Source organism: Zalophus californianus, chromosome 1 (assembly GCF_009762305.2).
Source record: "Zalophus californianus isolate mZalCal1 chromosome 1, mZalCal1.pri.v2, whole genome shotgun sequence".
Classification (NCBI taxonomy): Eukaryota; Metazoa; Chordata; class Mammalia; order Carnivora; family Otariidae; genus Zalophus; species Zalophus californianus.
Window position 1 is genome coordinate 148,922,350 of NC_045595.1, and position 16,845 is coordinate 148,939,194.

Sequence of the window (16,845 nt, forward strand, 5' to 3'; positions counted from 1 at the left end):
GAGTGTGGCGCCCTTCACTCAGCATCCTGTAGTTGAGGCTCGTCCACGTTGGTGTGTGTTATCACTAGATCACTCCATTTTAGAGATGAATAATACTCCGTAAACATTCTGGCACAGATTTTAGGGTGAACATAACTTCTCATTTCATTTGGGCAAATATCTAGGAGTGAGGTTGCTGGTCATAGGGTAAGTATGTGTTTAACTTTATGAGAGATTGCCAAACTGTTTTCTTAAGTGGCTCTACCATGTTTTACTTCTCGTAGCAAGGTGTGAGGGTTCTAGGTGGTCCACCTTCCTACCAGTACTGGTGTTGGCAGTTCTTCTTTCTTTTTATTTTGTTATTTTATTTTAGCTGCTCTAATAGTGCTGAGTAGTGTCTCATTGTTTCTAAAAATTTGCATTTCCCTATGGCTAATGATTTTCAGCATCTTTCTATGTGCTTATTTGTCATTTTTACATCTTTGATGATTATCTATTCAGATCTTTTGCTCTGTTTTTTAAAAAAGATTTTATTTATTCATTTGAGAGAGAGAGAGAGAGGCAGAGAGAGCACAAGCAGGGGGAGAGGCAGAGGCAGAGGGAAAGGGAGAAGCAGCCTCCCCGCTGAGCAGGGAGCCCGATGTGGGGCTCAATTCCAGGACCCTGGGATCATGACCTGAGCTGAAGGCAGATGCTTAACCATCTGAGCCACCCAGGCACCCCTCTTTTGCTCTTTTAAAAAGTGGGTTGTTTTCTTATTGTTGACTTTTGAGAGTTCTTTATGAATTCTGGGTACAAGTCTTTTTATCAGATACGTGATTTACAAATAATTTTTCCCATTCTGTGGCTTGTGTTTTTGTTACCTTAACAGTGTCTTTGGAAGACAAATGTTCTTATTTTTGATGATGTCTAATTTATCACTTTATCATTTCTTATTTTTTTAAAAAGATTTTATTTATTTATTTGACAGAGAGAGACACAGCGAGAGAGGGAACACAAGCAGGGGGAGTGGGAGAGGGAGAATCAGGCTTCCAGCTAAGCAGGGAGCCCGATGTGGGCCTCGATCCCAGGACCCTGGGATCGTGACCTGAGCTGAAGGCAGATGCTGAACGACTGAGCCACCCAGGCGCTCCTCACTTTATCATTTCTTTATTGGATCATGATTTTTCTGATGTATATGAGAAATCTCTGCCTAACCCAAAGTCCTATGTTTTCTTATGAAAGTTTAACAGTTTCAGGTTTTGCATTTGGGCCATGAACCATTTTGAGTAAATTTTTATGTATTTTGTGAGGTTTGAGTTAGTCATATGCATAGCCAAATTTTCTGGCACCATTTGTTGAAAAGATTGTCCTTTCTTTAGTTGCCTTTATATATTTGCAAAAAAATAAAAGTATGATCTATGATTTACAGATATTTTCTCCCATTGATAGTTTTCTTTCTACTTTCTTGGTGCCTTTCAAAGAGCAAAAGTTTTTAATTTTGATGAAGTGTAATTTATTTATTTTTTTTTTTGGTCATTTGTGCTTTTCGTGTCATAACTAAGAAGTCATTGCTTAATCCCAGGTCATGAAGATTTACTTTTATGTTTTCTTCTGAGTTTTATTGCTATAGCTCTTACATTGAAGTCTCTGATCCACTTTGAGTTAATTTTATATATGGTGTGAGGTAGGGGATCCAACTTCACTATTTTACATGTAGTTATCAAGTTATCCTAGCATCATTTGCTGAAAAGAATATTCTTTCTCCATTCAATTATCTTGGTACCGTTGTCAAATATCAACTAACCATAAATGGAAGGGTTTATTTCTGGACTCTCAACTTTATTCGATTGATCTGTATTTCTATCCTTATGCCAGTACTGCACTGTCTTAATTACTGTAGCTTTATAGTAAGTCTTGAGATTGAGTAGTAGGAGTCTTCCAACTGGTTCATCTTTTTCAAAATAATTTTGGCTATTCTAGTTATTTTGCTTTTTCATATAAATCATAGACTCAGCTTGTTAATATCTTTCTAAAACTCCTGCTTGGATTTTGATTATGATTGTGTTGCATCTATACATCAGTTTGGAGAGAATTGACATCTGAACAATATTGAATTTTCCAAATATGTGAATATGGTATATCTCTCCATTTATTCAGGTCTTTTCTTCTCTCTCATCAGTGTTTTATAGTATTCAGTGAACAGGTGTGTGTGTTTTTTGTTAGGTTTATACACAAATATTTCATAGCTTTGGTGATATTTAAATGGTACTTTAAAAAATTTCATGTCAGATTATTTATTGCTTACATATAGAAATACAGTTGCTTTTCATATATTGAACTAGTATCCTGTGATCTTGTATTCTTGTATTTCTAAACTTGCTTATTAATTCTGGTAGCTGTTTTGCAGAATTTGGGGGGATTTTCTACACGTCATCTGCATGTAGGTGACAAAAAGACAGTTTTATTTTTTCCTTTCCAATCTGTATGCCTTTTATTTCTTTTTTCTTGTCTTATTGTGTAGTCTAGAACTTCCAGTACCATGCTGAATAAAAGAGAGGAAGGGGTCGACCTTGCTTTGTTCCTGGTCTTAACAGAAACATTCAGTCTTTCACCATTAAGTATGATGTTAGCTGTAGGTTTTTGTATATGCCATTGATCAGTTTGAGGAGTGTCTCTTCCATTCCTAATTTGTTGAATTTTTCTTTTTTAATCTTGCCTTGATGTTGAATTTTTTCATACACTTTTTCAGTAACTATTGAAATAACCATATGGTTTTTCTATTCAGTCTGTTAATATGGTGAATTACATTGATTTTTCAAAGTTGAACCAGCCTTCCATTCCTGGGATAAACCCCACTTGGCCATGTTGCATTATCATGATACATTATCCTATCTGAGGGTAGCTCCTTATCTTTTCCTTCCCAGTTTTTCCTGTTTTTAGTCATCTGGCACCTTCCTCTCTTTTCAAAATATATCCCCTAACTAGAACATTCTCCAGCATTCCCTGAAGATTGCTCCTTCAGCCTTCACCTCCTCATCTCATTCTCTCTCCTCACCTCTCTCTCAGTGGGCCCCAGTGGCTTCCTGGAGGCTTGTCACATTGGTCACTCACATTGGTTACTACTGTAGGCCACAGTCTTTTTCTTTCTGAATCTTATCCCCCTGGTCTTTGGGGCTCTTCCTTCTGAGTCAGCTCTGCCTTGCCTGGCCCCCGGCCTCATGTAGGTCTTTGGGCTTCTGTGGCAGCCTCCTGACCTGTCTCGTACTCCCTACACTACTCCTGCCCCGATGAGTCTTCCTGAAGCTGTCTGCTCATCCTGCTGTTCTTTCCTTCAATAGTCCTTCATGCTCTTGTTGTATAAGGATTGTGCCAGGCCTCCGCAACCTGACATTCTAATGCCCCTTCAGTCTGGCTCTGGTCTGCCTTTGCAGCTCCGTCTTCTCTGTGGACTTCCCCTCAGGATCATAGAGCCTGAGTTATTTATTCAGGGACCCCGAGTACCTCACAAACCTGAGTGTCATGGATACTCTTTCTGGGTATACCGTTTCCCATGCCTGCCAGACTTGCCAACTATGCACCCAGCCACAGGGCCAGTGTGCCCTGGCCTGCCCAGGAGTTCTTCTCTTGCCTCCCCATGATTTCCTCCTCTCTCTCTTGGTTGGTGTGAGGCTGTTTCTGCTTCCTATTGCTGGTTCTCTGTCAGTCTTGACCCCTTATCTCTTCACCTGGATTGTAAGCTTGGTAGAGCAGGGGTTTTCTTTCCTTATGATGAGTAGGTTGTGTTTTTCTCTGCCATGTTTTTACATGAAATGACAATTCTGAGGTGGATGGGGTTGGAGTGAGGTTTGGGGGAGTTATGAGTCATCATTAGAGTTGGTGGAGCTGGTAATCTGAGTTTGACCTTTCCCTGGAGGCACATCCGGGAAGCATCTGGAAGGTATCCTGGAGGTGCTTGAGGGGAGCTCATGGTGTCCTTTGGCCAGGAAACCAGAATTTATTGTGCAACCAAGGAGAGAGCAGGACTTTGGGATGGGAAAGACAAAGTCTCTTTCTGTTCATGGATTGGGACAGTCACGGTATATCCGTGTATATCCTATACAGGATATCTCCAGGGAAGCATGGCACCACATCCAGCATGGGGCCCACATGGCCTCCAGGCCTAGGCTGGCTGAGGACCCTGGGTGGAGGTCATACCGGGGTGGGGTAGGCCTTCAGGTGGAACGCAGACCTGATTCAGAGTCTCTAGGTTCCAGAGACAAAGAGGTCCCTGGAAGAAGAGTGTGGGGGGCTGTCTGCCAGGTCACTGCCAGGTGCTGAAGTCTCAGAAGGCTTCAGGAGTTACAGCAGAAGGTGCCGGGGGTCAATCGGGGTTCCCTTCTGTCTTTGAGACTAAGAATTAAGTTTTGGGAGGGAGCGATGGAGTCCTAGAAACCTGAACATCTTTGCGTGGCTTCTGTTTTGTGTGGCCTGAGGCAAGGGCAGGACTGGCGTCAGTTTACCCAGATATCCCAGGAGCTGCACCTGCCAAGAAAAAGTTTGTCTCAACAGCTCCTTGGCCAGGATATGAAATGTGCCGTGTAAACTTGCTTTTGTGGAGTGTGTAGTGTTGTGTTCTGTTTTCCCTTAGCTTTTCAGTAAATACTCCTTTCCAAAGAGTTCCAGCCTTGTCCCTGCGACCTGAGACGCAGTAGTATTTTTCCACACACACATCTCTGTCGGCAGGGAGAAGGGCGTGAGTGCAGAGCAGAGGGCGACGGTGGCTACTCACCAGCTGGTATGCCGGACTTGTCAGGGGGCTTCAGTGCTGGTGCAGAGAAGGAATGGAAGTCCAGGAAGAGGAGCAGGGACCCGCTGTTGACACTGACCCCTGCTGGCCAGGGACCTTATCCTTCTCTCAGCCCTCAGGGGACTCGGCACAGTGCTGGCTATCTCAGGGGTAGCCAGCAACTGCTTGCTTCTTTGCAGTTGATCCTGGGGAATAGTAAGCTAATATAAAAATAATCATCTCAGGCTTCTCTGCAAAAGGGAGAAGTCCGATGCTGGACTCTATCACACTTTCAAAAAATGAAATCCCGTGACCCTTATGGAACCTTCCTTGCCATGCCCCTGCCATCCCAACGCGTACACAGCTCCCTCACAGCCTCACCAGTATGCCGAACGTTTTCGTCTCTGGGGCCATGGGCATGCACAGTATGATTATTCAGAGACTCAGTTCCGTAGGGCCACAACCTGTCACAGACCTGCCAAGCTCTGGCCTTTGAGGCCGTCAGAGAGACTGACCTATTATGCGTGGCTACTCCCTGTGGCCAGCGAGGGGCGGGTGTCCTTGGCATTGGTTTGCTTGCAGGTGGGTGTATGTGTGTTAACCTGGGGGCTGGGGGCTCCAGGGGCCAGGGTTGGGGCTCTAGTGACTGGTGCCCACTCCGGGCCTGAGCTCCGTGTCTTCATCTGTCCCTCTGCAGCTTGTCTCCAATGTCCTCATTTTCTCCTGCACCAACATCGTGGGTGTCTGCACCCACTACCCAGCTGAGGTCTCCCAGAGACAGGCCTTCCAGGAGACCCGGGAGTGCATCCAGGCACGACTCCACTCACAACGGGAGAACCAGCAACAGGTGAGTGGCCCTCCTGCCCTTGCGTGGCTACAGGGAGCAGAGGCTCCAGATTTGCCTCAGCCCAGCTGCCGGCCACCCCACCAACTGTGCTCCTTGTAGCTGCCCAGCCCCACCTCCCTGGGCAGGGACCCAGTCAGAAGGGAATGTTTTCCCTGGAGGGAGCCTAGCATTTCTGGCTCTGTGGAAATGCTCTATGGAGACTTTGGAGAAAGCTCTACCCCAGCGCTTGCCTACTGCCTCCTCAGTGTTCACCTGTGGGCTCAAACAAGCCAAACAAGCCAAACAACCCAGACCCTGGGCAGCAGGGAGGGCCCTCCAGCCTCCCCCCTCCCCCTTCCCCCCTCCCCAGTGCTGATGAGTTGGGAGTGGTGAGAGCTTCAGCATTCCCATCTGGGATTAAGGTGCTCCCCAGGAGAGAGGAGAAGAGGTAGAGCTGTCAGCCCCTGGGACACCCTCACTAGGCACTTGCCCTGTGCCGAGTTCTGGGGTTTGGTTGGTTCAGAGAAAGGCTGATGGTCCTGTCTCACCCTAAACCTCACTCTCAGAGAACGTTTGGGCAGGGAAGTAAGCTGGTTCACAGGGGCCCCAGACTCGGAGGGTTTCTCGCAGGGAGCACTGGGGCAGAAGGAGCTGCCCCCATGTGCTCTCGTGGGCCGGGGCAGGGCAAGGACGGAGGGCTGTGTCAGGGTTCCCTCCCTGGCTGCCCGGCATCCTGTTTGGGGTTCAGGACCATTGTGCCCTCTCCTGCGTGTGAACCAGATGGGGTCTGGGGCCTCTGGGACAGGCTGGAGCTGAATAGCTCACAGATAGGAGCCCCAGAGATGGGGCCGTGTGACCCCAAGGAGACTGTGGACAGGTCAGTAGGGTGACGGGGCCCCTACTCGACTTGGACTAGGTGTGGCTCTTAGAGATGAAGTTACTCCAAAAAAGGTTCTCCTCTCTTCTTACGTTCACGTCTACCCAACAAACATGAGTGGAGTCCTGCTGCCTTTGAGCTTGGGGACAAGGAAGACAAAGGCCTAGCCAGCACTAGTCCCCTGCACCCTCCTCGCTTGTCCAGAGTGCATGCTGTGGACACCTCAAGGGCACAGCAGTCTGGCCACAGTGTGAGAGGGTCTCTGACTCCATCTGGATGCCTCCTGAGGAGTTACATGACACGGGCTGGCCATGTCGGCGTGGCTGGGCAAGGGGGTGAGGCTCTTCAGTGTCTCTCCAGCACCGCACACCCCCTCCCAGCCCAGTCGCCGCCTGGCCTGTCCCTGCTTCCTGCCCAGCGCTGTTGCTGTGGCCCTTGTGTCTGGCCAGGTCCCCAGCTCATGCGGTCCAGTCGGAGGCCTGGCTTGCCCTAGGCATTCTTTTGGCCCTGTCTGAACTCCTGGTCTCGCTCTTGAGCGAACCCCATGCTCAGTGGTGTCCCCGAGTCTTCCCACTGTCTTTCTGACAAGCTTGGCGCCCTTCTGCACCCTACCCTAAGCCCCTCTGTGCCTCAGGAGCCCCCTCTCTTGTCCCAGTTCAGGCCCTGGCATCTCTCGCCGGAGATCAGCGTACCGTCCTTCCCTTTTTGTGTCAGGGAGTGTCCCCTGTCACTCCTGGGCCTTGTTCCTTCTCCAGTAAAATGCTTATTTTACAGCTCATTACAGTTTACTTGCACTGGCCTGGACAGGCTGGACATTCCAGCAAACCCACAGGGATTTCGGGGAGAAAATCCATTTGCTTTACCATGTTCTGAGCCAAGATAGCAGGGAGGGGAGATGTGCTTCCTGGAGAAAGGCTCCCAGTAGCTCTTGGGCCTCCCTCGCCCTATGCAGAAGGTGCTGCTCTTGGGTCTTTGGGCGGGGGAGCAGGGTGGGGGGCACTCCGAGGTGCCCCCTGCTGGTGGGACTCAGAACTGTTCTCCAGCCATCCACACCCACACCTCTGACCCTCAGCCCCAGAAGTGGTTATGAATACGGGAAGGGCTCTCATGGATATCACCGTATATAGTGCACTTGCCCCCAGCTGTGCTGTATTTCCACAGAATTGTTTTTTAGTTTGTGTTTCTGTCACCAAGAACTGCTTACTGAGAGTTCAGTAAATAGCCACTGAAGGCCATGTCCACCGATGCTCAGGGAGACCAAGCTAACCCACAGAGAGCACCTTCAGTGGGTTAGCAGTGTTTTCCAGGCCCGAGGCTGTCAGCTGTGGAGCTGAGCATGACACAGCTCCGTCCGTGGGGGTGTCTCACTGCATGCACTACAGGGAGACCCTGTTAACAGACCACGACGCGCCGAGTAATCAAGGACTCGGAAGGAAGGCCCTGAGTGGTGAGGGGATGCCACCGCCAGAGCCAGAACCCTACCCCCCCCCGGGAAGGGGGGAGCCCTGAAGGAGGGTTCCGGCAGTATGTGAGGATGGTGCTTCTAGCTGGGGAGCTTGTGTGTGAAGGCAAGGAAACACTGCCAGGAGCTTGGGAAGTGTCCCATGGTTCACTGTATCTGGAACAGAGCTCAGGGTGTGCTGGGTGCAGGGAGGGGTGGCGGGGGTGGGGCCAGACTGTGGAAATCTTGAGGCCAGGCTGGGCTTGTGGGCTGGTTCTGGAAGCTTCGGGAAGCATAGGAGGGTTTTAGGCAGGGCAGCGATGGGGTCAGGTGTATGTTTTAGAAAGATCACTCACTGGCTTGCAGTGTGGAAGGTGGATCAGAGACAGCAGGCTGGGACACAGAAGCCGCTGCAGGGACTGCGCTGGTCACTGGATGGGACCTGGAGGAGGCCCAGACCTGGGAGAACCAGAGGTTGGGGTGGTAGAAGGGCTTCGGAAGGATAAGGTTGGCAGCCAGGCCCGGGTTGGCAGGAGCAGGCCAGGCATGGGAAGGGGGCGGGTAGAATGGGGTTGTCATGCAAAATAAAGAGGCATGGGCTCACTGGGTCCAGAAGAATGCACATTTGATGTGGCTGGTGGAACCCAGGGAAGCTTTGGTGGCTTTGAGTCGGGGAGTGTCATGACAAGGGCAATGTACTGGAGAGACTGGGGCCATACAGGGGGCCAGAATCCCACAGTCGAGTGAGAACTTTGTCCAGGCAGCGGAGGTGGACAAGGAACAGGGAGGACGAGATTCCACACCCCCGGGACTGGGTCAGAGCTGGACAGGGCCTGGCGCCGGGGGACAGGGGTGAATCTCAGAGGGGAGGTTCCAAAGAGTAAAAGCAGTTACGTGGGCGGGGTGTTGACCTCGTGACCAGGAGAAGGGGGGTGACGTGGGCCAAAGCAGGGAACTTGAAGAGCCACTGGGGAATGGAAACCTGGGAAGGTGAGCAGGGCTTGGGGTGTGGTGTCAAGGTGGCAGTGGCCAGTCATCCAGGGGGCAGCTGGAGACTCAGGAGCCTGGAGTAGGAGGTGACGGGCAGAGGCGCTGGCGGGAACCACGCTCATAGGGGCGAGAGTGAGCGGAAAGAGGAGAGAGGTGGGGATGTGCTGTGTGGCGCGCAGGAGGAGGGAGAGAAACCAGAAAGATACAGGAGCAGAGTCTTACGGCCCCCCAGGTGATGGCCCGGCATCTAGCAGGTGAGAGAAGGGAGAATGAGGAGGCCTGGGCCAGCCAGGGCGAAGCCACCCCAGGTGGGAGAAGTCTGTGAGCCAGCCCGGCAGAGCGCCTGGTGTGGGTGGTGGGCTGTCAGGGCACAGGGCAAGGTCGCCCATTCCTGACGCAGCTGGACCTCTTGCAGCAGGCTGGCCCAGGGGGAGAAGGCGGAAGGGAGGGAAGGTCGGGGTCCTCCCCTCCACAGCGTGGCCCTGGCCCCTCTCCTTGCTTCTCTCCCACCTCCTCTTCAACAGGTCTTCGCTTCTCTCGGGTTCTCAGAATCCGTGTGCTTTCCCTCTCTCCGGGCTCCTGTCCCCTACATGGAAATGGAGCACCCCCAACCTCATCCTTCTGGTCCCCATGAAGCCCTCCCTGACCACCCCATTCTCTCCAGCCGAGGCCAGGCACCCCTGCGCAGTGCCCCGTCATACCCCGTACCCCCACGAGACTGGGAGCTTTGTGGAGGAGAAACCTTGCCTGTCCCACAGTTGTAACTTGGGGCCCCCAGCATGATGCCCAGAACATGGCAGGTGCTCAGTACATGTGTGGTGACTAATTGAGTGAATCTCACGTAATGCTCTCAACAGCTCTACCGCTGTTTAAAGAGGAGGACGCTGAGGCTCAGACAGGTTCAGTCATTTGCCCGCGGTCACACATGGTCTCAGGTGACATCCAGGATTCCAGGGGGCTCAGTACTATAGGTTCACCAGGCGTGCTCTTCCCCAAGACAGACAACCCAGGTGGTCTCCCAGGAAGAAGGGTTCAAGTAGCCCTGGGGGCATGATGCTAGTCCCACCCTCACATAAGTGTTAGCTCCTCAAATTTCAGGCCAGCCTGTGGGGTTCCCCAGGGCCCTGTAGGTGGGGGGCCCAGGTGCGGAGGAGTCGGCCTGGGGAGGGAAGGGGATCGCCAGGCAGGTGGAGGGAGCTGTGATGAAAGTGTGTGCTTCTCTCCCCAGGAGCGGCTCCTGCTGTCTGTCCTCCCCCGTCATGTTGCCATGGAGATGAAAGCAGACATCAATGCCAAGCAGGAGGATATGATGTTCCATAAGATTTACATCCAGAAACATGACAACGTGAGGTAGGAGTGAGGCTGGGGGGCGAGGGCAGGGCGAGAGGACTGATCCCCCAGGGAGACGACAACCCCACCCCTTGCTCCCCTCCCAAGGGAGCACAGCCCGACAGGGTGGCCTGTGGCTTTGGGGTAGGTGTTGTCTGGGGCACCCTGGCCGCATGGCACCCTCGAGGTTGGTGAAGTGAATTATTATCGAGGGATGGGAGGGGAGGCCCCAGGGAGAAGCTAGAGAAGGAAGGAGGAGAAAGGAGAAAGCAATAGCACCAGCTGTCGGGGAAACTCCTAGCCTAGCAAGGGAGATAGAAAGCAGACTGGGGAGTCACATGTCGCTATCATCATCTCAGTCTTCATCATCATCTAGCAGCTTCCATGCCTTCTCCGCCAGTGTGTGCCAGGCACTGTACTAGGCATTACCTACCTTGTTGTCAATCCTCCTGACCACACTGCAGTGTGGGCACCCTTATCAGCATCCCTTGTTTAGAGACTGAGCTCAGAATGGCTAAGACCCCCCCCCCAGGGTCACTCAGCCAGGAGCGGTAAAGCTGGGGTGCATCCTGGTCGGCTTGCCCCAAAGCCCATGCCCCTTTTACTGCACATTTGCCGTTTCTCTAGACAGAAGCTGCTGACAGCAGGGACGTGCAAACAGATGTAGCCTAATAGAGTGCAAAATCTGCTTAGGAGCTCCATGGGGACATGGAGCGATGCAGTGGCCTTCATCCAGCATGGCTCCCGGAGAGCCCAGTAATCCTCGCATATGCCCCGAAAGGGAGAGGCTGTGTCTGCCTTCGAGAGAATGACTTTCTCCCTGGGCAGGTTTTCCTAGGACCCACAAATCTTCTAAGGCCAGTGGAGAGGGAACCCTTTGGAAGCTTGGGCTGAATTTTCATAAAGCGATTAAATGGAATAATATAAATTGTGGTGCATGCACGTACATGCGCACACTAACATACATCCACTCAAGGCAAGGCTGAAGGCCGTGGGGGTGGGGAGGGAGGGCACTGTGTTTTCTTGTAGAAACCGTCAGAATTTAGGCAGAATTGCCCAGTCCCCAAGTGTGCCCCGGAATCCAAGACTGTTGGTTCTGCCCATGTGTCCTGTCCAAAATAGACTCTAAGCCTTTGGGAGAAAAAGGTTACTGAACAACACTTTTGTCCTCAGTTTTTGGGGTACCCCATCCCCCTGAAGCCCACGCATGCTCCACTGTCAGGCAGGGAGAGTGTCGCCGCTGCCGCCAGCCAAGCCCCCGTGCCTGCCCAGGAGCCGAGCCAAGCTCAGAGAGGGAAGCAGGGCCCGGGACTGGGTAGGTCGCGCTGATGTGTTGGTTCCCAAATTCTCACACCCGTCTCTGCCCCCACGAGGTGGAATAATAGCTCACAACAATAGTTATGCTCATATAGTGCCTTCTTTGACCCACCGCTATTCTGAATACTTTCATAAGTTCACTGAGTCCTCAGAATACATGTAAGAGGTCGGTAGTACTATTATCTCCATTTTACAGGAAACTGAGGCACAGAGATTAATTTGTCTAAGATCCTAGAGCTGGTTAAGTGGGACAGCTGCCCTCAGAAAGCTTTTTGGTATCAGAGTTGTTACTTAGTCTTACTAGCCCTTTTTTATATGCCCAGGAGAATGGAGTGTATGTGAAGAATTGTGGGAAGGAGTCTCGGGGAGCCCCCAAGCCAAGGGGAGACTCTGAAGAGAGGGAGGAGAGAGGTTTGGCTTCTAGAGAGAAAGAGAGAGAGACAGACACTGTGGACCCACCAGGGGACTTTCCTGTCTGATAGCCACCCCTGAAATCTGGGGGACTCTAGGACATGCAAAGAAATAGCCTTCCCTGTTAGACCACATCCCAGAGGCCCAAAACTCAGGTGCGAGCCAAGTGGTTCCAACACGTATGAACGCCTGAGCTCCCCCTTTCCGGGATTTTCTCTCTCGGCCCTGTCTTCACCGCCTCGCCGGCCCTGGTGTTGTTCCAAACACAGCATGGACAAAAGGTGCTTTCCTTGATTGTTCTCAGCTCAGTAGAGCTTCTGGTGGACTCCACTAAAGCATGAAGTCGAACACAAAGGGCATGCAGAAAATTCACAGCTCAGAAACAGTTTGGCACGCAAGGCATAGGTTCTCAGCCTGGCTGGGCTAACACATCTGGCCACCTGTGCATCTTTGCCCGGCACCTCTCACCCCTCCGTCCTCCTGCCCCTCCATTGCTTTAGGCCCCCAGCCCTCCAGCAAGGGAGTTTGATCAGAGGGGCTGACTCAGGCCTCTTCGGCTACCACAAGGAGTGACCCGCTCTTGGGGTGATGTCCCTTCACCCTTCCACTCCCACAGAGGCTGTGACTTTGGGTAACTAAAAGAACAGTACCTTAATCACAGAGTGGCCCAAATGTCCATGTGGCAAGAACTAGAGTCCCAGCCACAAGGAGGGTATTTCTGTTTTCAGATGTGCTATAAGATCAATGGCAGCTGTCAAAGAGATAAAAGGAGAGAAAAATCAAGATGTTACCCTTTTCATAGAGACAGACATAATTCTGACTCTGAAATCACCAGGCTGGTGGTGGCTGGCACACATCAGAGGCCAGCCACAAGCAATCATATGCAAATAGCCTGCGGGGGCCCGGTCCCTGTTCTTTTAGCAGCCCTGGCTGCAGATCTTGATGGAAACACATTGCAGGCTTAGTCTCCTGTTTGGGTTGAACCTTTGACTCGGGTGACTGAGTAGTAGGTGGAGGGGTGGCATCATGGTGTAGAGATGCACTCTGGGTCCGGGCTCGTGGTGCAGTGATTAGGCCTGGGGCCCAGGGTTAGGCAGCCCCCATGTCAGCCGGGCTCTGCTGTCCCCTGGCCACGTGAGCAGGGCAAGTGATCGGCCCTGATACTCTGAACCTCAGTGTCCTCCTCTACCTGAGAGGATGGGAAGAATACGTACTTAGCAGAGTTGCAAAGAGCGGATGAAAACATGTGAGGGAAGCGCTTAGCATGGTGTCTGGCACTGGCCACGTGTTCCGTAATTGGGAGCAGTGATTATCGTTGTTACTGCTATCATTGTGATGATTATCACACTCCTATCAACAAAGCAAGGCCTGGGGATTCTCTAGCTGGAGAGTGGAAGGGCGATGAGTCACATTTGTCAATTCTCTGCGGAGTTATAATATTTAGAGAGGGTGATGACATGCCGCTCTCTAGCCCCCTCCGAGGGCAAGGTCACAAGAAAAATAAATCAACCCTGCGGTGTGACAGACTGGGCCTGGATCTGCAGAAGGGGAAGAGACTAATGGGTGGGGAGAGTTTGGCCGGGGCAGGGAGGGGTGACAGCAGACCCCCACTGTTCTCTGTGGCCTCACCCTCTCCTGGCCCCCAACAGAAGAGTTGCCCCCTGGGACCCGCCAGGAGCCTGTCGGATGCTGTGGTGCTGAGCCACCGCTGGCAATGCACTGAGGTGGGCCAGAGGCCCAGGAACCCTTGGAGACCCCCCTGGGGCTCCCAGCCTCTCCTGTCTGACACATAGTGACAGATGGAGATGTTTTAGCCCTTCTGGCTGGACGGGTTAGCTGGGGCCTGGGGCCTGTGGCTGGGGTGTCAGGCCTGTGGCTTGAGGGCCCTCCTGCCTGTCCTCTCCCCCCAGATACCTGCCGCTCCTGCAGCCGGCAGTGTGAGGGCCAGAGGGGGGGGCTGTGCTGTCCCCATTCCTGGGACAAAGGCCTCCAGCACATGCCAGCAGAGGCAGCTCTGCCTGGGAGGAGGGACACCGAGGTTGGAAGAAGGGGGCAGCCCTAGAGGGACATAGCATATCCCCATGGGTACAGTAAACATACAGATGCTGCCAGAACCCAGCTGCCACCAGGTGACCCTTGCCGAGATGTCACCCTTGTGGAGTAAGATGAGTGTCTGTGTCGAGCAGCCTGGGTCACACTCCTCTCTACCCCTTACTAGCTATGGGAACTCGGGCGAGTCACCTAACCTGAGCCTCACATTCCTCATCTGTAACATGGGAATAGTGGTGTCCCCTGGCTCATCCATTCAGTGGATGTTTTCCTCTGCTTCCAACTGGTGGGACACTTAGCTATAGAGGCAGGGATTGCAATGGGAATTAAGAGGGACACTGTCTCTGATATTGGGAAGCTCACTTTCTGTACAGGAAGACCTAGAGTAAACCGTGGATCAATTAGTAAGTTGGGAATGTATCACATGAGGGATGCGGGTAGGACTTTGCATTCTTAAGGGTGTCTATAGATATTACCAAACTTACCACTCAGTTATTCTGTTATGATAAAAGCCACAAAGGAACAGAGCCCATAAGAGGGGCCCTAGGACTCACTCCTTGCGGGGGTGCTGGGAGGGTAGATGAGGTAGAGTATGGAAGGCCCCTGCCAGGCCCCCCACCCGAGAGGTAGCTGCAGACTCTTTCCCCTCTGGAGGTGGAGCAGGGTACGAGGTAAGGGTCAAAGTCAGGTAACCAATACCCCAAAGGTTTCAGGGGGCAGGGGACATCTGAGCCTGAGAGGGTACTGAAGGATACACCACTGTCATATGGGTCCATACTGAGTGAGACAGCTCGATGCCTGAATGACCTGTCCTCATGCTAGAGCCCTTAGCTCTTAAAGGTTGTAGATTGTGGGGAGAGCCAGAGAGCCAACTCCTCCAGGGGGTGCTGGTCCTCACCTGGCCCCCTCTGTTTGGACCCTGGGAGGAGTTCATGATAGAGTGCGGGGGGTCTTGGCTCATTGGCTCAAATCACAGCCTCATTCTCAGGGGCCTGGCCGAAGAGCTGCTAACCCAGGGGTGGAAATGAGGTAACAGCCATCCCTGTACAGTGGGGGTCTGGTGGGGCCTGGGGAGGGTTCCCTCTCCTCCCTCCTTCCCTCTCCTTTCCCTTCTCTCCCCGACCTCTCCCGAACCTCCCCCTTTTAAGGTTATCATCTCCTCTCCCGTCTCCGTCAAGGACTTGGCTGTGTTCCCCAGGTCGTTCTGGTGTCTGGCTCAGCTGAGGCATGGCTCTGAATTATAATGGCCTCGCAACAGCGTCCTCGATGCTCAGATACCTGCGGGTGGATTGTGCACCCTGTGGGCAGAGAGGAAAAATGTTTACCTCCAGTCGTATTCCTGGCAACCGACCACATAAGGGATGGTCCATAAACCTAGCATTCCTGTCTCCAACTTGATATTAAGAAAAGTATTCTGAGCTCTATGCTATACCAATTATAGACACAAGTGGCCTTTATATTATTATCTCAGTCATTCTACATTTATTGTGCTGCCACTCTTTGCCAGGTATGACTAGGACTAGATAGAAAAGAGTCTGTGCTTGCGCCCAAGGGACTGTGCAGCCCTCAGCAGTGAGGTCGGGCCGGGCCCGGTGCCGTGGGAACCTCATAACCCAGCTGGTCCCCCTGGGGAAGCCACTGGGGGTGGGGCTTTGCTCTTTAATGAACTAACTAACTCACTATCTTACTGGTTGTAAAATATACATAGTATAAAATTGGCCATTTTAACCTTTCATATTATTGTGCAACCACCACCCCCATCCATCTCCAGAACTTTTTCTCATCTTGCAAAACCGAAATTCTGTACCCATTAAACAACAGCTCGCCATTCCTCTCCTCCCCCGACCCCTGGCGACCGCCATTCCACGTTGTGCCTGTGAATTTGACTATTCCAGGTACCTCATGTAAGTGGAATCACGCAGTACTTGTTCTTAAGCCTTCCAGGGCTTATTTCACTCAGCACAATGTACCCAAGGTTCGCCCATGTTGTAGCGTGGGCTGGGATTTCCTTCCTTTTTCAGACTGAATAGTACTCCATGGTGTGTGTATGGCTCCTCTTGTTTATCCATTCACCTGCGGATGGACACTTGGGTGGCCACCACCTTTGGCTGTTGTGAATGATGCTGCTGTGAACATGGGTGTGCAAATCCCTCCTTGAGTCCCTGCTTTCAGTTCTTTCCATAAATGTGTAGAAGTGAAATTGCTACATTGTATGGCATATAAACCTAGTTTTTAATTTTTTAAGGAAGCCCACAGTGTTTTCCATAGCAACTCGCCTTTTTGCCTTTCCACCAACCATGCATGCGGTTTAGTTTCTTCACTTCCTTGCGTGGAGGTGGGTCTTCACAAGAGACCTGAGTTTGTCCTTGGACACCAAATGGGGATCAGTGGGGAATGGAGCCAGCAGCCAGCTAGGACTCATTATTTTAGCACTTTGGACTCAAAATTGGGGGCCCTGGGGTAGATGGGAAGAGAGAGAAGTTAGGGTGAAGAGACACTGACCTGTTGAACGTGTCAGGCTATGCCTTTGAAATTCTGATCCTAATAAGAATTCAGAATAAGAAGGATTATCCTGGGTTGGGTAAGTCAGAAAAGACATCACGAAGATAGAAGGGCTAAAATCAGATCCTAGAAGAATGTAATTAGTTTTCAACCTTTTTTATCCTACAAAGGATGTGTATTCTTTATAGAAAAGTAGGAGCTAACAGGGGCACCTTGGTGGCTCAGTTGTTAAGCTCTGCCTTCGGCTCAGGTCATGATCCCAGAGTCCTGGGATCGAGCCCCGCATCAGGCTCCTTGCTCCGCGGGAAGCCTGCTTCTCCCTCTCCCTCTGCCCCTCCCCCTGCTTGTGTGCTCTCTCTCCCTGTCCCTCAAATGAA

The 16,845-nt window shown here is 51.7% G+C and overlaps 1 protein-coding gene across 2 annotated transcripts in view; it reads left to right on the forward strand.

The window, feature by feature from the left end:
• ADCY5 (adenylate cyclase 5) overlaps positions 1-16,845 on the forward strand; it is a 151,832-nt gene that overhangs the window by 81,929 nt on the left and 53,058 nt on the right. For both annotated transcript variants that reach the window (XR_003518200.2, XM_027585035.2), the window contains exons 2-3: positions 5,424-5,573; positions 10,089-10,210. Coding sequence is in view for 1 of the 2 variants with exons in the window: in XM_027585035.2 (XP_027440836.1) it covers positions 5,424-5,573; positions 10,089-10,210 (272 nt within the window). In the remaining variant the exon portion in view is untranslated. The remainder of the gene's footprint in view (positions 1-5,423; positions 5,574-10,088; positions 10,211-16,845) is intronic.